At 43.0% G+C, this 26630-nt stretch overlaps 1 protein-coding gene across 1 annotated transcript in view; it reads right to left on the minus strand.

The window, feature by feature from the left end:
• The window catches only part of TXNRD3 (thioredoxin reductase 3), a 708837-nt gene that overhangs the window by 339954 nt on the left and 342253 nt on the right, over positions 1–26630 (minus strand). The window contains exons 10-12 of the mRNA XM_044078410.1: positions 9432–9657; positions 9195–9287; positions 2894–2970 (exon numbers count right to left, since the gene is read on the minus strand). Of these exons, the coding sequence (XP_043934345.1) occupies positions 2894–2970; positions 9195–9287; positions 9432–9657 (396 nt within the window). The remainder of the gene's footprint in view (positions 1–2893; positions 2971–9194; positions 9288–9431; positions 9658–26630) is intronic.

The following is a 26630-nucleotide window of genomic DNA, read 5'->3' on the forward strand; positions in this document are numbered from 1 at the left end:
TTACATTTTGGTTTGAATTATCATGTTTCCCCTTTAAATGTGTCCATAGAGGAAGTGAATGCCTTGACACAACAGAAAAAAAATAATACTGTTATTGTTCGAGCTGACAAAGGTGGAGCAACAGTTGTAATGGATAAATCATCATATGTTGCAGAAGCATATAAATCAGTTACAAGATGTTAGATTTGATACTTTTATGCCCTATGACCTCACACTGGAATTTAAAAAATAAATTGATGCTTTTTTGGAGTCTGCAGTTAGTGAAGGTATTAAGGATCCATCATCTCGGTATTTCTATCTACTTTCCAAAATTCATAAGGGCATCAAAACCCCCCCAGGAAGACCTATAGTGTCTGGTAAAGGTTCTCTCACTGAACCTTTGTCTGCCTACGTTACTATGTATTTAAAGCCATTGTTATCCGGAGTTAGAGCCAGAATACAGGACACTACTGAATTTTTGAACATTTCTGATGCCCAATTAAAACCCAGTTGGTTGGTGTGTACATTGGATGTTACGTCCCTTTACACCAGCATTCTTCACTGGGTGGGTTTGTGTGCCCTAGAATACTGGCTGAATAGAATGTCCTTGTATAGTCCTGGCTTCAACAAATTTCTTTTATGTTTGGCTGAGCATGTGTTATCTAAAAATGTATTTTTCTTTAATACTAAATGCTTTTTGCAGTTCAGGGGTACAGCTATGGGTGCATGATTTGCACCCATACATGCTGACCTCTTTATGGGTTATCTTGAGCAGATTATTATATATGATGTAAATCATAACATCTTTCTTGGAGAAATTGATATTTGGCGGAGGTTTTTGGATGACTGCTGGATGGTGTGGAAGTAGACGTTGTATATGTACAGGAATTCGTCCAGTATTTGAATTGAAAATAAATGGGGTATTAGATTTACAATCAACTATGATGTTTCTTCCATCTCTTTTTTGGATGTTACTGTATCCAAACAATCTGAATGTACTTTGTCTAGTACATTGCATTGAAAACCCCATCATTCAAATAAGTTATTACATGCCTCCACATGTCATCCAAAACATATTATGGCCAATAATCCCAAGTCACAGTTTATGCGAATACATAGTCTGCTCAAATACTGAAGATTATACACATTTTGAGATTTAATAAACCGCTTTGGGGAACGTGGATATTCTTTGGCGAAGGTAAGGCAGATCAGTAGGGAAAGACAATTGCTTAAAAAACGTAATCGGGCACAAACGTTCACACCACAAATAAGTCACAAAAAGACGCTGCTCCCAGTGTCAATAAAGGCTGTCCTCCGTATTGCTCCTTTTAATTCTGATTCTGATGAAGCCTCTATTATGGAGATGAAAGCACTAAATCAGTGTTTTATTATTTTTTAAGTCAATAAAATAGGGTGTGAGTTACTGGACTTCAATTTTTTTGTGTATGGAACTGTGAAAGTAAACATATGTTTAAAAGGAGCAATATGGAGGACAGCTTTTATTGACACTGGGAGCAGCGTCTTTTTGTGGCTTATTTGAAGTACAAATAATTCCAAGAAGTTAACTTTTTAAATATAAAAATCATGGTTTTCAATCAGATAATAAAATCAGATTCATTACCACCTACGGCAGGAACACTTAGATTTTTAGACTTGGTGCAACAACATTGGGACATTCTTTTGATAGATGATAGATTACATGACGACTTGGGCAAGAGATGTTCAACATGACGACTTGGGCAAGAGATGTTCATTTTCTTTTCCCAGGGGTAAGACCTTGATTAGCTATTCCAGTCATTATAAACATTCTGTGCCCTCAGAACACTCTGTACAAACTACAATAGATGGTACACAAGTGGTGGGGTGCCACCCCTGTGGCCATTGTTCTTTCTGTAAATTTGTCAGACGAAGGAAAAAATACTTCTAAGGTTTTTTCCATAAAAGTGTTTGATAATTGTAATAGTGATTGGGCTATTTATCTTGTAACTTGTTCATGCACAACCGTTTATGTTGGCCAAACCTCCAGCCCCTTAAAATCCTGTACTTCAGAACATCTTAGCAACATTAGAAATAATCAGCAACATTAGAAATAATCATACCATCATTCATATGACAGCTACCTTTAAATTTATTATTGATAGGATTTTGGGACACAGATCCATGAAAACTGGTTGGCACAAATTGTTAAATAAAAAAGAAAAATCTTGGATTGTGAAGCTGGGAGGATTGTTTTCACCTGGTCTCAGTGAACATTTATAATAAATGTTTAATTATGCGGTTGTACTTTGATATATAATGTGCTGCTTTTACTGATTGTGTTTCACATTGAAAAAGGCCATTGGGTCGAAACAGGTCAGTTTCTTGTGTTTTTACACATTAAAATATGTATGCTCCAGTAGAGTGCAGGCTATTTGTTTTTTTAAACGCCACAAATGCAACACCAAGAATGTGACAGACCATACAGAGGTCCAAAGCTAATAAAGGAAATAAATGTGAAAGGTAAGGTACTCGTGTTTGCTCTGGAGCAGATGAGCTGACAATTTTGTCACTGTAGGTCCTTTCTGATATAGTGATTATTAATCTGCATCCGTAGTATACAACAATAAGGTCATTCCAGACAGTGGTCAAAATAAAGTAAGTGAATACTATTGTCCACAGAAATGGGACACCCAAACTAGGCAATTTTACACTAAGGTGTGGACAGTACAACAGCTAGGTGATCAGCGTCTGCTAATAGAAACCAAAGACTATAGCAGTTTCCCCAATTCTCTCAACACACAGATCATATTACACAGGTCATATCAATCAATGTCAAACTTTCCTCAATCATAACTTGATCATAATTTAGCATGCACATTCTTTATATAGGTCAGTATTAACTAAAAAAGTTAAAATATAATAAAGACCTGCTTACTTTTCATTAACCTTCACACCAACTTTCTCAAGACCAATTTTACCAGTACAAGCATCCCGGCCAACAGCTATCAAAACCTAAAAGAAGCAAAAATATTTTAAAGTGAGAATTTTCTTAGGCTGATAGTACATGGAAGAGCATCTTCTATAGAAGTTCTCTGTAAATCATGCATGTGCACCAAGGAAGTGTAAACTTGGAAGAGGCTAGAAAGCTTCAAACTGCCACTTAACTACTTGCATGACTTCTCAGGTTCGTTTTCAATCCTCACAGATCACCCACTTTTTTTTTTAAATAAACAATTTGTTCTTGAATCCATCTGTCATCACTACTTTGGAACAGTTTCCATTCTTAAAGTCAGGATGAGAACAGTACTAATGGCTTGCCTTCTGTAGGCTAACACAATTCAGGTGAACTGAGCTCTAAAAAAGAGGCAAAGGTGAAGCATAACCATTTAAATGAGCAAAAAATTTGAGTAAACGCCTGATCTCCACAGTAAATGTGTATAATGTAGAAGTCATCATACAGATTACTTACTTCAGTCACTGCTGTGTTCCAGCACGAGCAACGGCCTCTAAAGAATTCATGAATCTGACAGAGTTCAAGAACAGAAACATTCATCTTGTACCTTTCATGTGAAAAATATGCTGTCCCTGCTCTTCAATTCTTCATACAAGTAAATTAATTTACCTTAGACAGGCGAACTATTAACCACAGAAAATAACGAGAAATGCGACTTAGAACTGTGATTGCTGTAAGACAAATTCATCATTATGTAAGAAAAGAATAGCACTTACCAGAAGACAAAGGCAGCCTATTATCTAAGCAGGGGGCTAAGGGGTTGGACACTTGCCTGAGACACTTCTCTGTACAAACTATTTTTAAGCTATTGGTCTCACTTGATCATGCCTTAAGGAAAGAGTACTTAGTCAGTAAAATTACAGGCAAAGTCCTAAGCAGTACTCTAGAATTTGTTTTGGAAGTAGAAAGCTGTCAAAGGAGTCAAGTCATATCAGCTGGCATTACATGCCTGTTGGCCCCGTGAAGCCTGTCACTTGAATTCATTTAATTCCCTGTTGGTTGCTCTTCTGCTTATGATGCTTGTGAAGCCATCACAGGTTCACAGATTATTACTAAGCTAATGAGCAGAGGGCCTTTCTAAGTTAAGTTTCTAAGTTTTCCCGAAATAATAATTATGCCCTGTATCCGAATAGGACATCAAGAGCCAGGCTTTTATAGGTTCATAGGTTCATACTAGGCTATCTGCCATTCTATAAGGAACACAGGTGCCAGACTTGGTGTAAAATTTCCTATTCCCCATTCACTGGTCCAGGATGTACTTAAGTTGGGTAATGGTCAAACTCTGCTTCACATGGATGGGAAGCCTGTTTCGTGGGACAGGCAGTCTCTGGGACACATCCACCTCTCCAGCATGTTCTGTTTAAGTCCTCGACAAAATTCAGGTCCCTAGACCTTGTATTTCTGGTACTCTGATTTACGAATATAAAGGAGATTAACAAGTGTGGGGTTTGTAGATACCCTGTAAACCAGGCATAGATCACATCTCAGCAATCTACAGGAGATGGAGTACAGGGAAAGGGCTTTAAGGCATTCTGCATAAGGCAGGTTTGTTACGCCTTGTATTCTTTTTCTAAGGAACCTCTGAGGTCACTCTAGTTGCTTCACATGCCTAGTCAGGTACATACCAAACGGAGCACTGCATTCTGACTGGTCTGATAAAGGGAGGAGTGCAGTGAGATAATGACCTCTTTGGTCCTAGATGCCACACCCTTACTTAAAAGTTGTGCAACATAGGATTTCCTCATCACTGTGGCCAAGTGGTTGTCGAAGGTAAGGCTACTGTCTACATGCGTATCCAGATTCCTGACCACTGGGTTTAATCTTAGGGCAGATCAACAACATGACAACTAGCTGGGATGGTTGACTTCATAAGGGGTACAATTATGCATCTCTTAGCATTGAGTTTAAGACCATGACTTTAGCACCATTTGTTAGTCTGAGCTAGACAGTCTTGAAAAATGCTATTGTCTGCAGGGGGGTTGAACCCCCATAATTTGCTTCCATTTCAGAGAAACAGATGCCAAAAAGGAGTGGGCCCAGTACAGAGACCAGGGAGACTCTACTACTGACTTGCCTCTTGGTGGAGGTGGCCTCACCTATTCTGACGACCTGGGTCATATCAGTGAGCCACTTGGCTATCTGGTGGATGATAAAAGGGTTTTTATTCCTAAATTAATGAGCCTGTCTATACTGCCTGAGTGGGCTACTCAAAAGCCTTGGCCAAGTTGAAGTAAGCTGTGTGCACAGTGTTACCTTCATCTAATGCTTTGGTGACCCTTTCCAAAAAAAAAGTCCACCAGATTTAATACACGTGACCTTCCTTTAAAAAGCCAAACAGTGATGGGTCTAGCATTTGCAGGTTGCCTATATCCTCATTAATCATATCCATGCTGATTATATGTCCTTGTATATGAGGCTGGTAAGACTTATAGGCCTGTAGTTAGCCAGATCAGTGGTTGGACTTCTTTGGTGCAGGGGAATGACTGTAGTCATCTTCCATTCCTTGGGCACAAAACCTGACTGAAGGCTCCAGTTGAAAAGGGATTCAAATGGACCAGAAAGGTCATGTTTCATGTTATTCATTGAAAATCTCAGAATGTTATTGGGGTTCACTGATGCAGTGTTTTTGTCCTTGGAAAATGCATTGATGAACTGTTCCCTAGTAAAGGTTGGGAGGATCGCAACTGTTCCCTAGTAATGATTGGGGGGGGGGGTCGCTGTATTTGGACCATCAGGAGGGGAGTGATAGGAGAAATTCGAGCTGAACTCGTCAAAAAAGAGGCTGGCAATGGCCTCCAGTTCAGTGTGGATGATGCAATTTACAGTAAGTTCTGCTCATTGTTGTACATTTCCCCTGAGGTTAAGGACATAGTTGTGGAAAGCTTTGTGGTTTCCTTTGCCTGAGAAGCTAATACTTCAAAGGCTGAATCTGACGAAAAATTAATCCTCTTAGCTGTCTGTTTAGATTGGTTAGGGGGCTTTCAGTATCCAAAGGCTTTGTTCCTTCTACGGTTGGTCAAGATTTTTTCCTTCCGTTGTATAACAGATTGATATTTTGATTGCACCAAGGTGGCTTGCCAAGTTTGTCTTATTTTTAATAAGAGTGGGCACAGCTTGCTCTATACAACTATCAATATGGATGTACAAGGATTTTGTAAATAGCTCAGCATATGCTATGGTGTTTACTGGAGTTGGGGTGCTTGGAATTTAGCAAAGGTGTAGCTTAGCAGACAGGTTAGCACTGGAATACTTCCTAAAGTGTTTGGTTTTGCTGGATCCCTGAATTTAATTTGCATTTCAAGTAATACTGCCTTATGGTCAGATCTGACAAGCAGACATTGCACTGGATGTGGAACATTGGCCCCATGTTCTTGAGTACAAGGTCAAGGATGCTTGTATCCCTGGTAGGACAATGGACTAACTGTTCCAGGATGTTGGTATTAAAGTTTAGGAATTGTTGGGCATGTGCATTAGAAGTGGTGTAGGATTCCCAATCTACAGAGAGGTAGTCGAGAACCCCCATGAAGACTGTATTGGGTTGAACGGTGAGGGACTCTAATACACTGAGATAGGTAGTATGGGTTTCCCAGGACATGGAGGGGGACCTATCAATTGCAAGGATATGGTACAGCACCTTGTTTACAGTGAGTTGCAGATCTAAGAGTTCTAGTGGGTCATACACTGACTAGTCTGGATGTAAGGTTGTTTTTAATTAGACAGACTCCTCCACCTTTAGTTCCCTCCTGTGCAGTAGCTGGTATAAAGAAGTGAAAGGCATTATAACCTTGCATAGCAGCAATACTCATGTCTACAATCTTTCGGGGAGAGGAAGGCTTGCAGGGAGTGGAGTTTGTCAAGAAGTCTAGCACTGAGCAGCATCACCTAGACATACTCCTTCATAGGTTAAATTAAGGTGGTATTTTTATCAGTCTGGCATTGCTTGGGTAGAAAAGGTCTTTGTTAAAATCCTAAAGCCTAGAAGGGATAAGTGCAGATCATCCCTGGCAAAGCAGTGTATTCGGTCAACCATGTCCTCCAAGGCAGTCAAATACTGTAACCCCCCCCGGCTTTCTTTTCGTTACATACTCTATTAGGTCAGTATTCCATTAGTGTATTTTTTTGTTGTTAAGTTTGTTTTGGGCTTACTTATAGCAGATACAGCAGCCTCTATTCAGCCATTTACATGGTTGGAGGGGGTCTCTGAAGAATTCTGCATAGGTTACTGTGAATTCTGGGTTGGGAGGGGCACTGGAATTTTGACAAACTATTGCTTAATAGGAATTAGTTTACTTTCAGAGTTCACAACTCTTACAGGGTATGCTGGGATTACAGAATTGACTATTTCTAAACAGACAGCTTTGAGGTGTGATCTCATCAGTAAGGAAGTGACACTGGGGGGTACAGTGTTCTCCCTTATTAATGTGTACCAGGTCCAGTATGTTTGAACCTCTGGTAGGTGTGCACACTACCTGTTCAATGAATCGTTATACGTGCAAATATAAGGCAGTACATTTCTCAGTCTATATAGGGACAGTTAAAGTCTCCCATGAATAGAGTATTTGGTTTAATGTTGTCTCCAGTAGGTCTAGGTATGAGCTATGGGATACTAAGACCATAGAGAGGGACCTATACCTTGCTGCATCTACAGTGATTTGTGCACAGATAAATTTCAGGGCATCAACCTATGTAATGAACCTAAAGTTATGCTACATCTCCAAGATACTGACATGAAGATCAGCCTCTGACTGTGTCCAGGTATTGTGGACAGTTCTTCAACTAGAAATGCCTCCCCACTTCAGGAAGAAAGCATATGTGATAACAGTGAATATGGGCCGAGGAAGAACAGACAGATAATCTGCAGAACAAGGTGAGATTCCACCCACCAGACAAACAGCATACACTGGTGAGACAAATGGGAAGATCCACATGATGAGCCAAGACTGATAAGTGTCGGGTCCAATAGAGAACTTGCATATAGAAACTTGCCAGTTACACAAGGCAAACTGACTTGGCCATCAGACCTAGAAGCCAGTGAACCAGGAAAGTCAGAGAATTCAGAACCTAAGAAGCCTGAATTCGGAGAGGGGATAATCTGGAAGGGGGCAATTTGACAGATGGTATATAGATGGCATGTTATGAATCCCAGGGTCTGTACAGGTTGCAAGTTAGACTTTTGTACTTCACAGATAAGGGAAGACCCACCCCAGCAGCCAGAGCCAGGCTGTGACCACTGTCGTGCACTTAGTGAACACCTGGAGAGCTGTGGTAAGCCCAAAAGGCAGTGCCTGGAACCAATAACAGAAGGCTCCCAGCCAGAAGAGCTTGAACCTCCTAGAATGCCTAGCTACCTTTATGTGATAGTAGGCATCACTGAGGTCTACAAAGCAATTCCAGCCATCTTTCCTCAGCAGAGGAAGAAAAGACCACACTGTGACCATCCGGAATTTGGCCTATTTTACACAGCGATTCAAACTGCTGAAGTCCCGTATGAGTCTGTTTTTCTTTGGCACGAAAAAGAATCTCGAACGGGTACCTTTCCTCTTTCAGGCCTTTGTGCAGTGTGTCCTGGAGCAGAATTTTTTAACGGTCTTTTGTGAATGGAGGCAAATCACTTCCTGAAGACCCTTTGGGTGCAACTTCTATTTGTTGGTGTCTGTCCTGGCCCTGCTCAGCTTGTATACTATAATGTTCTACTCTGACAGAACATCTTTTTCTTAAACTTTGTAATCACCCTTATCCAGTGAGGCAATGCCCTATAAAATCCTTCACGGAGGTGTAATGTTGGACCTGTATTTGCCAAACACATGCTCATCTGGCTAGGTCCTCAAGGGCTGCCATGGCCAGCCAGATAACTGCTGCTACTTTTTTCAACCTTGTTGAAAGCATTTTTTTTTTCATTTAATCACATCCAACTAAGTCTTCATCTGAACTTTCAGTTTCAAACTTCTTTTTTAAATCTGGTACAATCTTCTATTTCCTTACTCCTTCCATGATGTACATACCATCAGTTCTTCTACAGTGGTAAGCTCCTGTGACTTACCTGCACTGCTTCTTAACCTGCTCTGTACAGGACTTAAGTCTAAGAATGTTCACTGAAATACTACTCTAGCTTTAAAAAATCAGACAGCTAAACAATATAAATAATGGGAGATACAGAAATACGAACATATTCCAATGCTATTCAAATACCATATGGCACTTTAAACTACTAATTAGTACTCACAGTATTGTATTCTCCTTGGATGGTATCCTCACTCTCAGTGGACTTTGCAGTCACTTTCAATCTTCCTGGCTGGCCTGCTTCAAGCTGTTCTATCTTTAAAAACAAAACAAAAGAAACATTATTCATAATACCTTGTCTGTATATAAAATATTTAAATTCAAAAAAAGTAGTAACATCAAAAGTCACAAAAAAAAATGTCATAATATCCTAATAAAAAAGGAGTGAATACATACTTACCTTAGTTGGTACAAACTTTTTAATAAATTTGACACCATTTTCTTCCATGTATTTTCCAGCGTTATTTGCCATTTGTTGGTCAAAACCTCGTAGTAGTATGGAACGCACCATAACTGTGACATCCAACCCAATTCCAGCTAGAAAACCTGCACATTCCAGTGCAACATAGGAAGCGCCAACAACGAGAGTCTTTCCAGGACAGTAACTCAAGGAAAAAAGGTCATCACTGAAAGGGAAAGAATCACATTAAAATGTATTCTGTGCAACACTCAAACATTAAAGTAAAGCTTCTGGAGTAATCTGCACTACTCAAAGTAAGCAATACTATCAATTAGTAATGCATATTTAGCAATGAATCACAATCAAAACTGCTCTTTTATATGTTTTCTTGACGATCTGCCCTATGGATCAGAGCTCATTTAAGTGGCAGCACACAAGTTGATCTTTTCTCCTCATTTAATAAATAAAATATGAAAGCAATATATCACACAGAATCATTCAGCAGTACAACAATTTATGAAAACTAGTAAACAGTAAATTTAAAACCTGCAACGTTATTAGTGTTAACTTAACTTTTTATTTGCTCTTGGAGCTTATGTTTTACCATAACTTGGCATCTGTCTCATCTCATATTCCTCCTCGCAATAAGGTCTCTGATCCGGCTCTGCTACATTCTCCAGACTTGGATTGGACTCTCAAGCTCCTCCCTCTTACCCATAATGCACTACACCCACCCAAGCACCTCAGAGTTTGCTGATTCCATACATCCAACACCCAGACAGCAAAAGAATGTCAGACAAGGTGGGACCTATACATCCCGTCCTGTTCCATGACCCTATAAGAAGGCTGAAGCAGGGGATAGCTGGGTAGAAAATTGAGGAGGAATCAAGATAGACAACACAGATGCCAACATAACTTTTTAATCTGATGTTGTCGTCTTCAATCCTCCTCACTATAGCGCCAGAGTCCTCAGATAAGTAATTCCTGGGTGGACCTCATGGAAGTCCTCAGATAAGTAATTCATGGGTGGCCCTCATGGAAGGACATGCTGGAGCACCATCGATCCAAAGGAAGCCCTGCTCCTAGAAACAATATTTAACTTGTAGTATGGCACAAAGGTGTGACTGTTGGACCATGTCACTGCTGCACAAATATCAATAGAGGTTCTAGATAAGAACGTGGAAGTAGCCACAGCCCTGGTGGAATGTACTCTAGGAGGTAGAGGTAAATTCTATGCCTTTTGTGAGTATATGAAAGAGATACAACTGGTTATCCATTTTGCTAGAGTAATCCTCTAAACCGCTTGACCTACTTTAATAGCAAAGAAGACTACAAACAGTTTGTCAGACTTCCTGTGTTGTTTAGTTATGTGCAGATAAAACATAATTGTCTGAATATCTAGAAGATGTAGAACATGCTTCCCTTTATTGGAAAAGTTTGGAAAGAACATTGTTTTCCGTGGCTACTTTATGCATAAAACAAGGAGTGGTATTAAAGAAACCCTGTCCTTATGAAAAATTATGTAAGAAGAGTTTGGAGGATAAGGGTTGTAGTTCGGAAATTCTCTTAGCCGATGTTATATGCACCGAAGAGATGGTCTTCCATGACAAAAACTTCATGTCACAACTGGCAGCTGGTTTGCCCAGAGTCAAATCCTGCTGCACGACAGTGAGATCCCTAGGAGGGGAAGGGTCCTTGATGGGAGGCCTCAACAAGTAAATACCTTTCGTGAAAGATTTGCATAACCTCAAGATGGGCAGGGAAAGATTAGTAGTGTAAGATCTTACCATAATAAATGTCCTTCCCTTCTCTGTTGCAGTATTCTTTACATGAGGCAGTTGCCTGCCAAGGCAATCCGATATCGGCCAGTATATCAAAGTCTTTTACTACCGCAGGATGGGCGGTACATCTGACATATGCGGCTATCAGATGTAGGCCATAAAGGAGACGTATGCGCACACCATCCTCAGAACTGAAGCCTCAAGCAGACAGACCATTCAAGGGAAAGAGGATCAATGCATCCAAGGAGAGAAAGAAATGGGGAAGGAGGGTATGACAATACTACAGAGAAGAGGACATCTATTGTTATGGTAAATTCTTACGTAACTAATCTATGTCCTTCTATTCATCCGTTGCAGTATTTTTTACATACATGAGAGAGAATACAAAAGCTCATGCAGAAAGGGCGGTGGAGGTGGCAGAAATATTTTCCAGGAAACCATGAAGAATGGCCCTGGCAAACCCTGCCCTGGATCTGGAGATAGAATCTAGCTTATAATTTTTGGTGAAGGTGTGGACATATGTCCAAGTAGTTGCTTCTAGAATGGAGTTAAGTGTTCAGTCCTTTCAGAAAGGCCCCTGAGGAAGACACTGCCCTAGTAGAGTCCACTTTGTCTGTGCCAGGAGGAAGGGCTTTATCATGGTGGTCATAGCACAATGAAGTGGATTTGGACAGCCAGAGGGAGATTTGTCTGTTAGGATATAGACATTCCCAGAGCCCTGGGGTAGAATGATACAAACAGCTGGTCTGATTTTCTAAAAGATTTAGTCTTGTGCAAATAGAACCTGAGTTGTCTGTGTACATCAAGTGTATGTAGGATCTTCTCACTATTGTTCTGGGGAGAGGGGAAAAAGGTAGGTAGATGAATGGCCTGGTTTAGGGACAATTCATTAACTACCTTTGGCATGAAGGAAGGGTTAGTGCGAAGGGAATCCCTGTTTTTGTGGAAGCTCAAGAAGGGAGGAGAAGCCATTATGGCCTGTAGTTCTGCAACTTGCCTGGTGGGAGTAATAGCCACCAGGAGAACAGTTTTCCAGGTACAGTGTTTGAGGGAGCTAGAGGAGGCTGGCTCAAAAGGATCGAGTCAGTTTTTCTAGCACAAAATTAAGATCCTGGGGGGCTACAGGTCTCCTGGGAGGTCTAATGTGGAGGATGCCTTTAGGAAATTGTTTGGCTTCAAATCTGGAAGCTAGAGGAGGAGAAAGAGGCAGATAAGCAGAGATAGCTGACAAATGTGCTTTTACAGAGGAATAAGCTAAGCCTGCATTAAGCAATTCCCACAGATATGACAGAATCATGGAGGGATCCACTGCAAGCAGTTCCAGGTGTCTGGCAAGACACCAAAGGGAAAATCTCTTCCAACTGGAAAGGTAAGATTTTCTTGTATTGGGTTTCCTGGCCTCCTGCAGGACTTGAAGCAAGTCCTCAGAATAAAGGTATCAGAAAGGAATCGGGGCAGTATCACCCACACTATCAGTTGAAGAGTTTCCAACTGTGGGCAGATGAGAAAGCCCTTGTTCTGTGTGAGTAAGTCTGTTCCGTGAGGCAATGTGTGAGGACTGCCCTTGGCTAGATGTAGAAAGGGGGGACCAGGGCTGTCTTGGCCAATAGGGAGTCACCAGCAAGGTTTTTAGTTTGTCCTGTTGAAATTTCAGCAGGACTTTTAGAATGAGTGGTTGGGGAGGGTATGCACACAGAACCTTCCCCTTCCAAGAGACTGACAAGGGCATCCACTTTCCATGCCTGAAGATGTGGTTCTCTGGCACAACATTTTGGAAGTTGTTTGTTCAGAGGGGAGGCAATCAAGTCTATTTGTGGAATACACCACTGATGGACAATGTCCAGGAACACATCCCTGTGAAGCATCCATTCATGGGCCTGTGTTCTGGATCTGCTCAGTATGTCTGCCACAGAGTTCTGACTAGAAGGGATGTATACCGCCTGAAGGGATATTTTTCAGTAGGTGGGCTAGTTCCTAAGCCTGCAAGGCTAGTCTGCAAAGGAGAGCTCGTTTTAGATACCACAGAACGTTCATACCGTGTGTAGATATGCAACCTTCCTGGTCTAAGGAGGGGTTGGAAGGACTGTAAGATAAGGATCAGTGCCCTTCATCTCCTTTATATTTATGTGGTCTTTTCTCTGAGAGGGTATCTATAGACCTTGACCTGTGTGTGGGCCCAGAGCTGCTACCCAACCTGTATCCGAAGCATCTGTGTACAGGTCCTGAGTTGGAGCAATGGGTTAAATAGAAGTCCTAGGTTTATGGACAACTGTTGCATCCACCACTGGAGCTCCTTCTTAAGGCAGGGTAGAAGTGGTATTGTAAAGTGTAGTGGTGGGGGGCATGCTGACAACACACTGATTTCAGGAACCATTGGCATTTCCTCATGTGGAACCTTGCCAAGGGTAGCATAGGGATGGTAGCAAGACTTGTAGAAACTGTCTCGCAGACAGGAGTTTAAGGGGGAGAATCTCTGAAAAAAACACAGGAGATCTCCTGAACCTTCTGGGGGGGAAGACACCATCATTTTGTTGGTTTGAAATCTGCACCCCAGAAAAACATGGTCTTGGGATGGGGCAAGTGTACATTTTTTTGATGCTGACTGAATCCCAGGCTCTGCAAACTGGCTATGGCTAAGTGGAAGAGGTTGTTCAGTTCCTCACGAGAGCTGGCTTAAAACAGAAGGTCATCTAGGTAGGGGAAGATTTGAATGCCTTGGAGTATGCAGAAGGCAACCACTGGCACTAGCCATTTTGTGAAGACTCTTGGGGCAGTGGAAAGTCCAAAAGGCAAGGCAGAAACTGAAAATGCCAGGAGCCCACAGAAAAGCATAGGAATTTCCTGTATTTGGGATGAATGGGTATATAGAGAGATAAGAATCTTCGATGTCTATGGATGCTAGGAAGACCTGAGGAAGGATAAGGGGGGAGGGTCTGGAGAGTTAGCATTTTGAAAGAGGGCATTTTCAGAAAGTTGAGATAGGAGAGATCTACAATGGGTCTCCAAGGGATTTCTTCCTGGGAATAAGGAACATGCGTGAATAGAAGCTTTCTTTCTCAGAAGGGGACACAGGCTGGACTGTGCCCTGTTCTATCAGGTTTTACAGTACGGGGGGAAAAAGGGTTTCTGTTCTTTTGGAAGTTGAGGAATACCCCTGAAGGGATGTACCGTGTGCCAGACCAAAAGGTATACATTTTTTTATGATGCTGAGGACCTAAGAGTCTTGATGGATGGATTCCCATGCTGGAAGCGATAGGGTAAGGTACAGGGAGAAGGGAGGGGAGCCAAGACTGTCAGAGGAATTAGGAGAAAAGAGCTTGTTCCATCAGGAAAGGGCTGCTTAGCCAACTGGTGAGCAGAAAAAGGAAAACTGATGTATTTTCTTGGTCCCCTTGGAGGATTTGGATTGAGGGGTCTGGGACTGCCTGCATACAAAGACCTGTTTCCCAGGGTAGTTAGTGTGAAATTTAGGCACAGGAGAGACCAAGATATGTTTAAGGTCTTTTAGCGCTTTACTCTTTTCCTGCAGGGACTTTAACAGTTCAGCAAAAAGTTTGCCAAATAAAGTGGTGTTGTCCAGGGGAGCATCCATAAGCTCTGCCCTTAATTCCTCAGGGAGAGGTTGAAGTTTCGAACAGACGAGCCTTCCTAATGAAGAGGAATAAGCTGCAGCTTGGTGAAGTGACCTCTACTGCATCACAGCTGTATTTGATCGAATGTCTGTCTACCTGTAAGGCTACAGCAATAAGAGAGGATGCCAGGGCTTTGTTCTCAGAGTCTGGCATGTCAGACACTATCTTAGCCAGTTGTGACATAAGTTCCATAGTGTACTTAGTCATGTGGGTCTAATAATTCAGGGCTCTGAAAGCTGAAGTATCTGAAGTATAAATTTTCTTACCAGCCTCTCCAACTGCCTACTATCCTTGTCTGAGGGGAGGAGGGTAGTAGAAGGAAGTGACCTGGAAACCTTATCAGAGGCTACTGAAATCAAAGAGGGGTCTGCCACAGGGGCCTTGTAAAGGAAATTGCAATCTTGAGGCACTTTGTAATACCGGTTTGGCTTTTTAGGGGCTGGAGGTTGAGAGTCAGGGTGTGAAGATGTGGAGGCAAAAGCACCCAAAAAGGCAGGGAAAAATGGAGGAATGGCAGGAGGACTAGGGGTCTGCATCTGAAGGTCGTAACATTTTTGGACCCCGGACATTTGTGAGCTGTCCCATTTAAAATGATTTCTCATCATTGAGATGGTCTCAGCAAAGGAAATCTCTTCCATAGAGGATTCTGTCCCAAATGAATCTTCCTCTCGGGGAAGGGATTTGGGATGCGCAAGCCAATAAATCACTATCCTCAGAGGACGACTCTTCCTCTGATGTGGCTCGTGTCCTGGCCATTTCTTGAGGCGAAGGCCAGGCAAGATGGGAAGCTGGCTGGCCTGAGGGAGGTCTCAGAGCCATGAAGGCCTTGAAAAAGCTTGTGCAAATTCTGCCACTCCTTCTGATGGGTCTGCAGGGGGAGAGGAATGTTTAGTTTTCTGTTTTTTCTTTGCTCGTGTATCCATCCGATTCAAAGAGGGAGGGCTAGACATAGGCCTACATTCAATCAGATCTGGCTCAGTATTCCCTCTCACCACAATCTGAATAATTCCTCTAGGGTCTTCAGACATGAGCCTAGGTTACCCCTGGACACTGGGTGCCAATGTCTGTGAGGCCTCTCTGGACATGCCTACGTCTGTTTCCAAGGTGGTCTATAAAATGGGCTTGGCCTTTGGATTCGGTTCCGTGATGAAGCGCGTCTCCGATCTCTCATGTGCTTCGGGAGAGATGCTCGTAGGGACAGGAGCAGCTTCCGCTTCGGCCTAGGTTTTTTTGCCTTACACATAGGCTCGGTCATCAGGTCCAAGGAACCTCGCATCGCGCTTTTAGCCAAGAGCTTAAGCCACTGATTTTCCAAGTAAACAGCGAGGGAAGAAAGCTAGCTACGGCAGATCCTGGTTACAAAGGATTGACAAATGGAGCAGTTTTTCTGGTTGTTGGGTGCCAAGACAGAAAAGGCACTGGGAATGACTATCCTTGTGTGGAATCTGCCTTCACAGTTACACTTCCCTTTCCTGTATGACATTAACTTATTAAGTTCATAGATTAGTAACAAGACTAACTGCTTGAGGGTCATTTTAAGCTTAGCCAATTACCCCATGTGAGACTCAAACCTTGCACCTTATGTTTGTAAGGTAAACACCTTAACCATTATGCCAATGTCCCACCTCAACCAAAACAAAGCAGTAGCAAAAGACACAAGGATTCCCCAAAGGGGCACTTACCTTTACTGAAGAGAGAGATTCCAGCAGCAGAGCAACTTCCGAGACTGGCGATCCGAGTGGTGGCAAAGAAGTTCTGAGGATGGTATACGCATATGTCTCTTATGGCCTACATCCGATAGCAGCCTGTGTCAGATGTACCACTCACCCTACAGTAGTAAAAGACGTTGACATACTGTCAGATGTCGGGTCGCCTTGGAAAGGCCACTTCCATTCATCTGTTGCAGTATTTTTTACATGAGGAAGGACAGAGATTAACTAGTAGCATGAAAATTAGAAAAAGCAGTTAACTGAAGCTTGATGGTAGAAAAGCTAGCTCCTTTCTTAAATACGGTACTATGAGAGAGCAGAATATCTGAAACTGGTGCTGAGAAGGGATCAATATTCTAGTTGTGGCCCAAATGGCAAACCTTTTCCACTTATTTGTGTAGACTTTTAGTAGAAGCCTTCTGCGAGGCTAGACATTTTACAGACCAGGGAAGCAAGCCTGGACCATCTTGCTAGGCTTGGAATGGGAGAAACCAAGCTGTCAGCTTGGGTGCACAAAAGTTCAGGTGCTGCATTCCTGATGGGTGAGAAAGGAGGTCCATTCTTGCCTCCAGTATCCATAGAAAATACTTCAGATGAGACCATAGGAAGGGGAACCAAACCTGACGAGGCCAGAAGGGGTCAATGAGAATGAGAGCTCTTCAGCCTGCTTGCCTTCTGAAGAAACTTCAGGATTAGTGGGAGAGAGGGATAAGCATATAGGAGACCCGTGGGCCAATCGTGGACCAGCACATCCCTTAGGGACTGCCCCGGATGACAGAACAGAGCAAAGAACTTGTTGCATTTGTTGTTGAAGGGAAGGTCACAGCAGGACTGAAGCCAGTGACTTGAAGATCATGCTCACCACTGAATGATTGATGGACCACTTGTGCAGAACCAGGCTTGATCTGCTCAGTCTGTCTGCCAAGTCGTTTGCTTTCCTCAGGATGCGAGTTGCAACCAGAAGGCCATTCGAAGAGATCGCCCATTACCACACCCCTATAGCCTTCCTGCACAAGGGGTATGACCGGGTTTCTCCTTGCTTGATGTAGGAGAGTCATCCTGAAAGGCTTATGTAAGAAGAACTGCTCTCATTTCTAGGACACTGATATGCAACCTGGTCTTGATGGGGGACCACATGCCTTTGATCATCTTTCCACTGTAGTGCCCCTCCTACCTAACTGGGAGATGCCCGTGATCACTGTGGCTACTTGGAAGGGGTTTAAAAAATACTCTGCCTAGAAGGAGACTGTGATTGAATCCACCACCTGATGTGCCGTTTGCAAATTGGAGTCGAGCTGATGTGACTGGGTAGAGGCTCAGAGAATGGACTATTGTACTTCCAATGTCCACTGAAGAATCTGCACAAAGAACCTAGCTAAAGGGACTAACAGAATTGCTGCTGACATGGATACTAGGACTTGAAAGACTAGCTTTGTAGGAAGGAAGTGGTGGGATAACAATTCCTGGACTTGATTTCTCAATGTTATTACACAGTGCAAGGTGGAGGGAAACTATTCGATCTCTGGTGTACAGCTGCTTTCCTATGAATTCCAGGTTCTGCACAGGAGCCAGAATGGATTTGTTTAGGTTTATAATGATACCCAGGGAGTGTGAAAGCTGGATTAAGTAATCTCCGACTTGGATAAGTTGATGCCTCATGGGGGTGGTAAGGAGTCAAAAGTATGGAAACACCCTGAATCCATGACTGCCATGCATTTGGTGAGCACCTAGGGGCTGTGGTGAGCCAAACAGCAGTGCTCTGAACTGGAAGTGACTGGCTCCTAGCCGAATGGGCAAGTCTCCTGGAGCACCTATTTTAATGCGATAGTACTCATTCTTGAGATCTACTGAGCACATCCAATCGGTCTTGTGCAACAGAATGGACTGAACCTTAACCATTAGGAAGGTCCCCTGTCTTTCGGCACCAAAAAGAAGTGGGAGTAGGTTCCAAATCCTCTGTTTGGCTGGGACCTTCTTGGATGACTTTTTTGCAGTTGTTGAATTTCCTGTGCTGCCTGCTCCTTCTGACTGGGTGGCATGTCGGAAAGGTTCTTATTGGAGTTTGGAGGTAGAAGGGAAAAGAGAATGTAGTAGCCTCTGGATATTCTGCTTAGTATCCCGGGATTTTTAGTCAAATGGGTCCAGGTTTCGGAGAGCAACGAAAGTCGACCCCCGACTGCCTCCAGAGATAGACAGTCAGGCAGTGCTTCAGCAGCACTGACAGGGTTAGTTGGAAAAGGAGTCTCTGAAGCCCTGATTTTGCAAGCTCCCTCTGCCTCTAGGGTGGTGCCTGCCATTAAACCCTCCTCCTCTGCCTTTAGAGGAGGGTTCCCTGCACAGGTCCTGGAAATGCCTTTGGGACTTAAGAAACCACATTTTCTTGCTTCCGCACTGGTTCTTGGAGAAGGACCTCGGAGGCTTAGAAAATTTGATTCCTACAGCAGAAAGGGTCTTCCCATCCTTTTTGAGGTGGGTGAGTATCTCTGATGGCCAAGACAGTGAAGAAGCATCACAGGGAGCACTCACAAAGGACTCCTTAAGGGGCTTCGTGAAATCACATAGCCTCCTCCAGGCATGCTTCCTTAGTGGAAGTCCTGAACTGGCAGCTCATGAGGTACCTTCCTTTGTATAGGAGATTAACTCTGCGGAATTGGTGATGGGAGAGAGAGGTCAGCTTGGGAGAAATTTTCTGGAATTTCTCCGCAGGCATCGACTCCAAGAGAGCATGAGAGCGAGAGACGCTGACAGCGCCTTGATCAGATGTCTTTGCAGCTGAGTAAAGCGAGCTAATTTAATGACCTAAGAGCACAAGTGGCTGAGGCATAAATATGCTTTCTAATCCTGTCCAACTCTCTAGACTCCTTGTTAGGTAGATAGACATTGGCATCCTCTTCTGCTACTTTGTTTTTTATTGGCTGCCACCACTATGATGGCATCAACTACGGGACCCTTACTCCAATGCTTTCTAATCACTGGAACCATGAACCTATCACGGCACTTGGGAATGGGGTCGATGGTGTCTGGATCCTTCCACACCCAGCTAGAAACCAAATTAATGAGGCTGTAAACTGGGATGGGGTTGTCATCCGGGTCGTAGATGGACCCCGCCCCAAATGCCTTCAAGAGCAGGGACTCCTTGGAAGGAGGTTGTTGGGCAGACCGCCCACCTTTTTGATTCAAGATTTTCCAAAATGTCTCAGGAGGAGACATCCTCAGGAGGTGATCGGGGGAGTGGATCCTTCCCCCTCATTGAGGTCAGTGTTTTTGGTTAATGACTCCATCAGGAAGTCAACGTCTCCTTTTGCATGTGTTTTTCCACGGGACCTCCTCTGTGGGATACTTTGTGGAGTATCTGAAGAAGGGAATCCCTCCTGGACAGGGAGATCCTGGAGGCTGCTTGGGACAGGTCGACTCAGGACAGGATGAACGGGCTCAAGGCCCCAACCCAATGGGGGTACAGGGGTGGATAGTAAGACATGTGATTGACCTCCAACTTGGGAGAACACCCTCTCCACTACCTGAAAAGTGGAGGAACCAGGAGAGGTCCTCTCCATCTTCCCCAAAGCCAAAGGCACAGGGCATAAGCAGCTAGGATTCGCACCAGATTCATGGCCTCCTGAAGGGATTGGTTACGAACTGTCAAGGGCAAATGCACCCAAGGGAAGAGAAGGCTCCAATAAAGACAGTGTCGATCTCAGTCCCCCAAACCCAGCACAGGCACCTCATCTCAGAGAGTCCCTCTAATCTGAGGGAATAGGAACAGGGCTGATCAAGGGTAGCATCGGCGTTGAGGAAGGTAGCTTACCCTGCACCAAACCTGATGCACATGGAGTCCCGAACCCTGCAACGCTGAAACAGAAGGCAGGATTGGAGAAGTTTTGATGGCATGGCCTGGGTAGCTCATGGATCCAAAAGGTGACGGAACAGAGACTATCCTCATCTTTTGTGGTGAAGCAACTGTGTGTTTTCTGTTCCTGTGTTGCTACTACCCTCATCTGGATCTGGGCCTTCAGGAATCTCATCATCATCCTCCTGTCCATGTCCACTTCAGACCAGCTTCTATAGGATCTGGAAGAAGCCAACAAGGGGGTCGGGAGTGCTTGGACTTGACTGAGTGGGCAGGAGATTTGCTAGAGTCTCTTGGATCCAGAGCCAATGGATCCAACACTGGAGCAGCAGTGGAAGAGGTGAGAAAGATATAATTTCCCCTGAATCCAAGAATGCTGGTGGATCTGACAGGGCAGACATTTTCTTCGGATACGAGAGGGTTAGATCAGACATTTTCCTGGACTTTGCTTTTGGTTCCAGAGGATCTCTCGGGAAGCGGGGAGAGAGAGACTTTTTGCTTCTTTCGTAGATGAAGTTGAAGCCAAGAAAGGTGTCTGAGCCTCAGGAGCCGAAGACAGGAGACACCTCGGTATCAACTTGTTACACCGGTCTGCTAGGGTCCACAGATAAAAGGAAGCACAGACTACAAGCTCAACTTTCAGATGGTCTGTACCAAAGCAATACACACACTCCTTGTGGGCATCCTGATTAGGGCTTTTATGCCCACAAGAAGTGCAATGTTTAAAGACAGGGGAAGGTTTGTCAGACATACTATCAGACAAAGCCTGGCAAAAACCAACGGACACTCAAAACGACAGGCTATGGGCTGGAAAAAGGTAATTAACCTTAAACTTTAAAATTAGAGTAGAACTAAGACTACAACTCTAATTTAACTTTAATTGCAATGTTTAAACACAAAAAATCTAACTTTTTTTTTTTTTGACAGAAATGGGCACGGAGAAAAATGTGTGCACACGCACACACGTTTTAAAAAGAAACTAAGAAGGAGAAGGTCACTCACACCAACGATATTGAAATAATCACTATCCTGACTTTCCTTAGAAAGGCAAGTATGGCTCGAGAGTGCACCGATCCACATCCAGACGCGGCAAACTAGATTGGAGGTGCTTGGGTGGGAGTAGTACGTTATGGGTAAAAGGGAGGAGCTCAAGAGTCATAGCCTAGTCTGGAGAATGTGGTCGAGTTGGATCAGAGACCTTACCGTGAGGAGGAATGAAGACATCAGATCCAACAGATAAAGAATGGCAGCTTTGAGTAAATAATGCCAACAGTAATTCTGAAAAGGTATAAAACAAAAGGTTTATGTATGGTGATGGTAGGGTGCTTTAGTCATTTGCATGACTTGTGTTTGCATTTACAGTGACTTTGCTCATTTTAAACTGTATATTTTTTGGACAGTGACAACACTGGCAGGAAAAGATGAGACGGCATTTTAAAGAATAAAGGGTGTATATTAGATAAAATATATAAACATGCTATACTTGCAAAATGTAAGGGTACATATGTGTAATGCAGATTATTATAAGAACAAAAAAGTATGCATGTTGTTTATGCACCGAAGGGGCAGATGATTTAACCGGGGTAGCTCAGTAATCCAAAACAGACCATTTTTCAGGTTTAGGCCATGTGGACATTGCACACAAAAGAAAGAAATAATGAGGAATGTAACAGGACATGTAAGAAACTTGAGAGGTATAGCAATGAAAGTTAGTAAGTTAAGCACAATAAAGGTGTTATAAATAATTGAGAAGGTTTGCACATCATTTTGTTGTGCATTGTCCCTTTCTGCTGGAGGGTCTCATAGCAATGTGAAGTTAGGTCTGTTTTTTTCAATTTCTCCAAATCTTTTGGGTTTCTAATAACATGACGGGAATGGCCACCATTCCCATTGTCAAAGTATGATTAAAGTACATGAAAGTAGTACGGTTTCAGATGTCAGCCAGAAGTGCTCTTTGCAGAAGTGCTCTTTGCAGCACCCACGATGTGCCCGGTAATGACTCCTCCTGGAATTCATATCGAGTTACATGTATTTGTAACATATTTAAATACGATTGCAGATTTTTTTTTTATAAGACCCATTGCACCTACTACTACTGCATCTGGGCATCTTTCTTCCACATTGGCCTCATTTCTGCCTGCAAATCCTGATATTTTATGACTTTGCGTCTCTATGCACGCAAGACACTGCAGTCATTGGGTGTGGCGATTTCAATGATCAATGCTACTTTTGTCTTCTCTTCTTGGACCACTACATCTGGGTTTCTAGCACCTAACTTTTGAAAGGTTGGTAATGTATTAATCCATGCGATGTAGACTTCATTTTCTATGATGCTTTGTGGCTCACGTTTTCAGTGTTTTTTTTAGCTATTTCAGTACCATAATGTTTGCACAATCCTCAGTGCAACAGTCTTGCCACATTATGGCTTTCAGTATACAATCCTTCTGCCATTAGAATGTCACAACCAGCAACGAGGTGTGCAACCATTTCCAATTCTGTTTTACAAAACCTACATTTGTCCATTTCTCCCACGTGTTCAATGGACTTTGTAAACCAGAATGCAAGTAGCCCACTATCTTATGCCACCAATATTAACCTTTCATCTCTTGGTTTGAATTTGCCTCTCCTTAACCATTTCTGCATTTGTTCCTGATCAACATGAGGTTCTTCCAAAAGTTTTCTATACTTGCAAATATATTTATGCATTTTCCACATTTCTTGCCTTCTTATCTAGTCCTTCACCTTATATTCATTCTTTTGGTTTTTTTTGGCACATTCATTTGCTGCCTGATTTTTTCTACTTGTGGTTTGATTTCCATTCCTGCTTGACGCCGATATGCTTCTGCTAGCTTAAGCAGGGAAGTCATCTTAGATTTATTCTCGTGTTCCAAAACTCACTACATTTGGGTCTTCTGAGATTAGATGTGTGTAAAGTCCCACGATTGCAAATCTACTTAGGTCATCAATTTCAAGGAGGTCCATCCCTCCTTCAGAACGGGGAATATCTAATCTTGGTATGTACGGTCTTTTATAAATCATTTGATGAGCATGAAGCATCCTTGTTTTCCTATCTAAGCTATCCAACATGTTTTGGGCACAGTCAATCATTCCAAAACTGAGTTAGGACAGGAACAGCTGACTGGTTTATAGCTTGGATTTTGTTCCTCGATGTCAATACTGTTTTCAGGATTAAAGTCTTCAGAAGTATTCCTTACTAAGTTTTATTCACATTTGTTCATGTTTTATTACTGATCCTTCATCAATTCCCAAATATTTATACACCCCCTCTTGCAAGTTCTTTTACATCACATTCTTATCCCAAACTGATATTTTCTTAGTGCTGCAGTCCTGCTTTAAAAGTTGCGTTTGTACATCAAGACCAAGTGACATTCTTACATCACCTGAAAAAGTTCTGACAACTTCCAGTTGTGTTTTCAGTTCCACATCTGATGAGCCATACAGTTTTAAATCAATGACAAAGAGAATATGAGAAGTCTTTAAACTTTGTTATTTTCTAGCAGCCAAATTATAGCCATGCCCCAAGCTGTTAAGTAGACAGCTTAATGCGTTAAAGGCAAGGCAGAATAGCAGAGGTGACAGAGTCACCCTGAAATATCCCCCTTTAAATTTTTATCCCTGGAATAATAATTTATCCTTTATCATGGCTTAATTGCAAAGTAGTCTGCCATGGTTTCATGGTCACTGTAATGCAGTTGATCAGTGTAGGGTGTATCTTACACATTTTTAAGCACTCATCCTTGAATGTGGGAAATGCTTTTTTTGTAGTCAATCCATGCCATACTTACAATCTTCCCCTTTTTACATTTCTCCACTATGATTTTAAGCAATAAGAGTAATTTGATGTGCATTTATGAAGCTGGAATATTAAAGCTATGTGATGTTACTGTTAAAGCATTGACATATTGCTTGAAGAGGAAGGCCTCAAGTTCCTTCCCAAAATTAGTGGATGAAAGTACATCATGTATTTCCGTATATACCGGTTGCCAATATTTTGGGGCCCCATGATGAAGAAAGCATTGTTCTGTGTGTTGCATTTTGGTATGTGGGATGAGGTTGGGAGTGGTGGAGGCCAATGATAAGAAGCTTTAAGATGATCACATCTCAAAAGTCTGCTGGCATAAAGTACAGTTGTGTACACTTAGCATAAATGTAGATGTTAAGTGCATTCACTGTTGCAGTCATCACACTTGGGTTATCTGCCTGCAGGTAGCCCTCAGTCGTCCCGAATACCAGAAACTTAGTATTTCTGTGTTGGTTGCTGTCGCTCCAGGACTGGATGTCAAGTCGTCAGGGGTATAAAAACAGGCAGCCGATGCCATTACATCAGTTTTTCTTGTCCCAGATGTCAGGTGCCCCCCAATGGGAAGCGATCAAATCTATAAATAAAAGAATATACCTCCAACAAAAGGCAAATACACCAAAAAGCTTTTAAAGCATAGTAAGTGAGAGTAGAGGTATAGCCAAAAGAAGGGGGCTGGAGGGCAGGTAACCAGGACTGCAACAGTGAATACACTCTAACATCTACATTTATGGTAAGTGTACACAACGGTACTATGTTCTTCACGTTTCACTGTTGCAGTCATTACATTTGGGTAGATTCCCAAAGCTACGGTTGGGAGGAGGAATTTAAATAGAATTAGGACCAGATACAAGGGCCTGCAAGACTGCAGTGGCAAAACCAGCTCTGGATTTAGAGAAAATTGGCAAATGATAATGCTTGGTGAAAGTATGTACAGAACTCCAGGTAGCAGCTTCTAGGATGTCCCTAGTAGGGACTCCGCTGAGAAGGCTGCAAAGGTAGATGCAGCCCTGGTTGAATGGGGTCTGATGCCCTGTGGGATAGGTTTTCCATGGTGCTTATAGCAAAAATGAATGCAGTGGCCTATCCATTTTGAAATGGTTTTGAAATAGCTTTCCCCTCTGTCCCTGCAGCAAATGCCACATTTCCCCTCTGTCCTGCAGCAAATGCCACCAGCAGTTGTTCAGATTTCCTTTGAGGTTTAGTCTTGTCCAAGTAGAATCTAAGCTGTCTGTGCAAATCTAAACAGTGCAGTACTCACTCCCCTTTGTTCTGTGGTTAGGAAAGAAGGTAGGCAAATGAATGGACTGATTAAGAGCCACACTGGATACCACCTTGGGCATGGAGGGATTGGTTCTGAGGGACACCCTGTCTGCATGAAAGATGATGAAAGGTTCCACTGCCATTTGTCTCTTTCGGCTTTTCCCGGTTAGGGGTCGCCACAGAGGAACTCCAGGCTGCTAATGATTGGCAGTAGATTTTTACATGCTGGCTTGCCAGCCCTAATGCACAACCTTCAATGAAGGAATGCCAATTCACGCATGTCGACACACAGAAGACGCTCTGAGAATCGAATGGGCAACGTCTGTGAGGCGACAACGCTAAGGGCCTGTAATTCAGATACCCTTCTTGCAGAAGTGATTGCTGAAAGGAAAGCTGTTTTCCAGGAAAGAAATTTTAAATCTGCAGTAGCAGCTGGCTCAAAAGGAGGAAGAGCGAGTTTCTCCAAGACAAAGTTCATCCCAGGCTGGAGTTGGAACTCTCCTGGGTGGCCTTAAATGTTTGGCCCCTCTGAGGAACTGCTTGAGCAGTGGGTGAGAAGAGTGGAGGCTCTGTGCTATAATGAGCTGAAATGGCTGGGGCATGAATTTTGATGGAGGAGAAAGACAGGCCCTTATGAAGCATCTCAGTCAAGTATTGTAGATTCTGAGGTAAATTGGGCACTGCTGCGTTCATTCCTTGAAATTGGCTCCAGGTACAGAATCTTTTCCATTTTGCAGCATGAGATTTTCTAGTACTAGGCCTCCTTGCCTCTAAAATGATATCCATCACTGATTTACTGAGGGATGGTAAAGGCAAGATTAGGTAATTAGCCAGGCTGCTAGGTTCAGGGTTTGCAGCTGAGGGTGCAGAATCTGGCTCTCCTGCTGAGACAACAGGGAAGGAAGTCTGAGGCAGGTCCTATGGAGCCAAGCGTGACACACTGCACAAGAGTGGGTACCAGTGTTGACGAGGCCAGTCTGGTGCAATTAAAACTGTCCTTGGCTTGTCCTGCTTGATCTTTAGTAGAACCTTGGAGAGCAGAGGCAGAGGAGGAAAGGCATAAACTGATAGGTTCCAGCTGAAGGATAGAGCATCCACTTTCCAAGCTAGCTTGTGGGGAATCCTTGTGCAAAATTTGTCCAGTTGA

This window comes from Protopterus annectens, chromosome 7.part0, assembly GCF_019279795.1.
Source record: "Protopterus annectens isolate FY-2018-M chromosome 7.part0, PAN1.0, whole genome shotgun sequence".
Taxonomy (NCBI): domain Eukaryota; kingdom Metazoa; phylum Chordata; order Ceratodontiformes; family Protopteridae; genus Protopterus; species Protopterus annectens.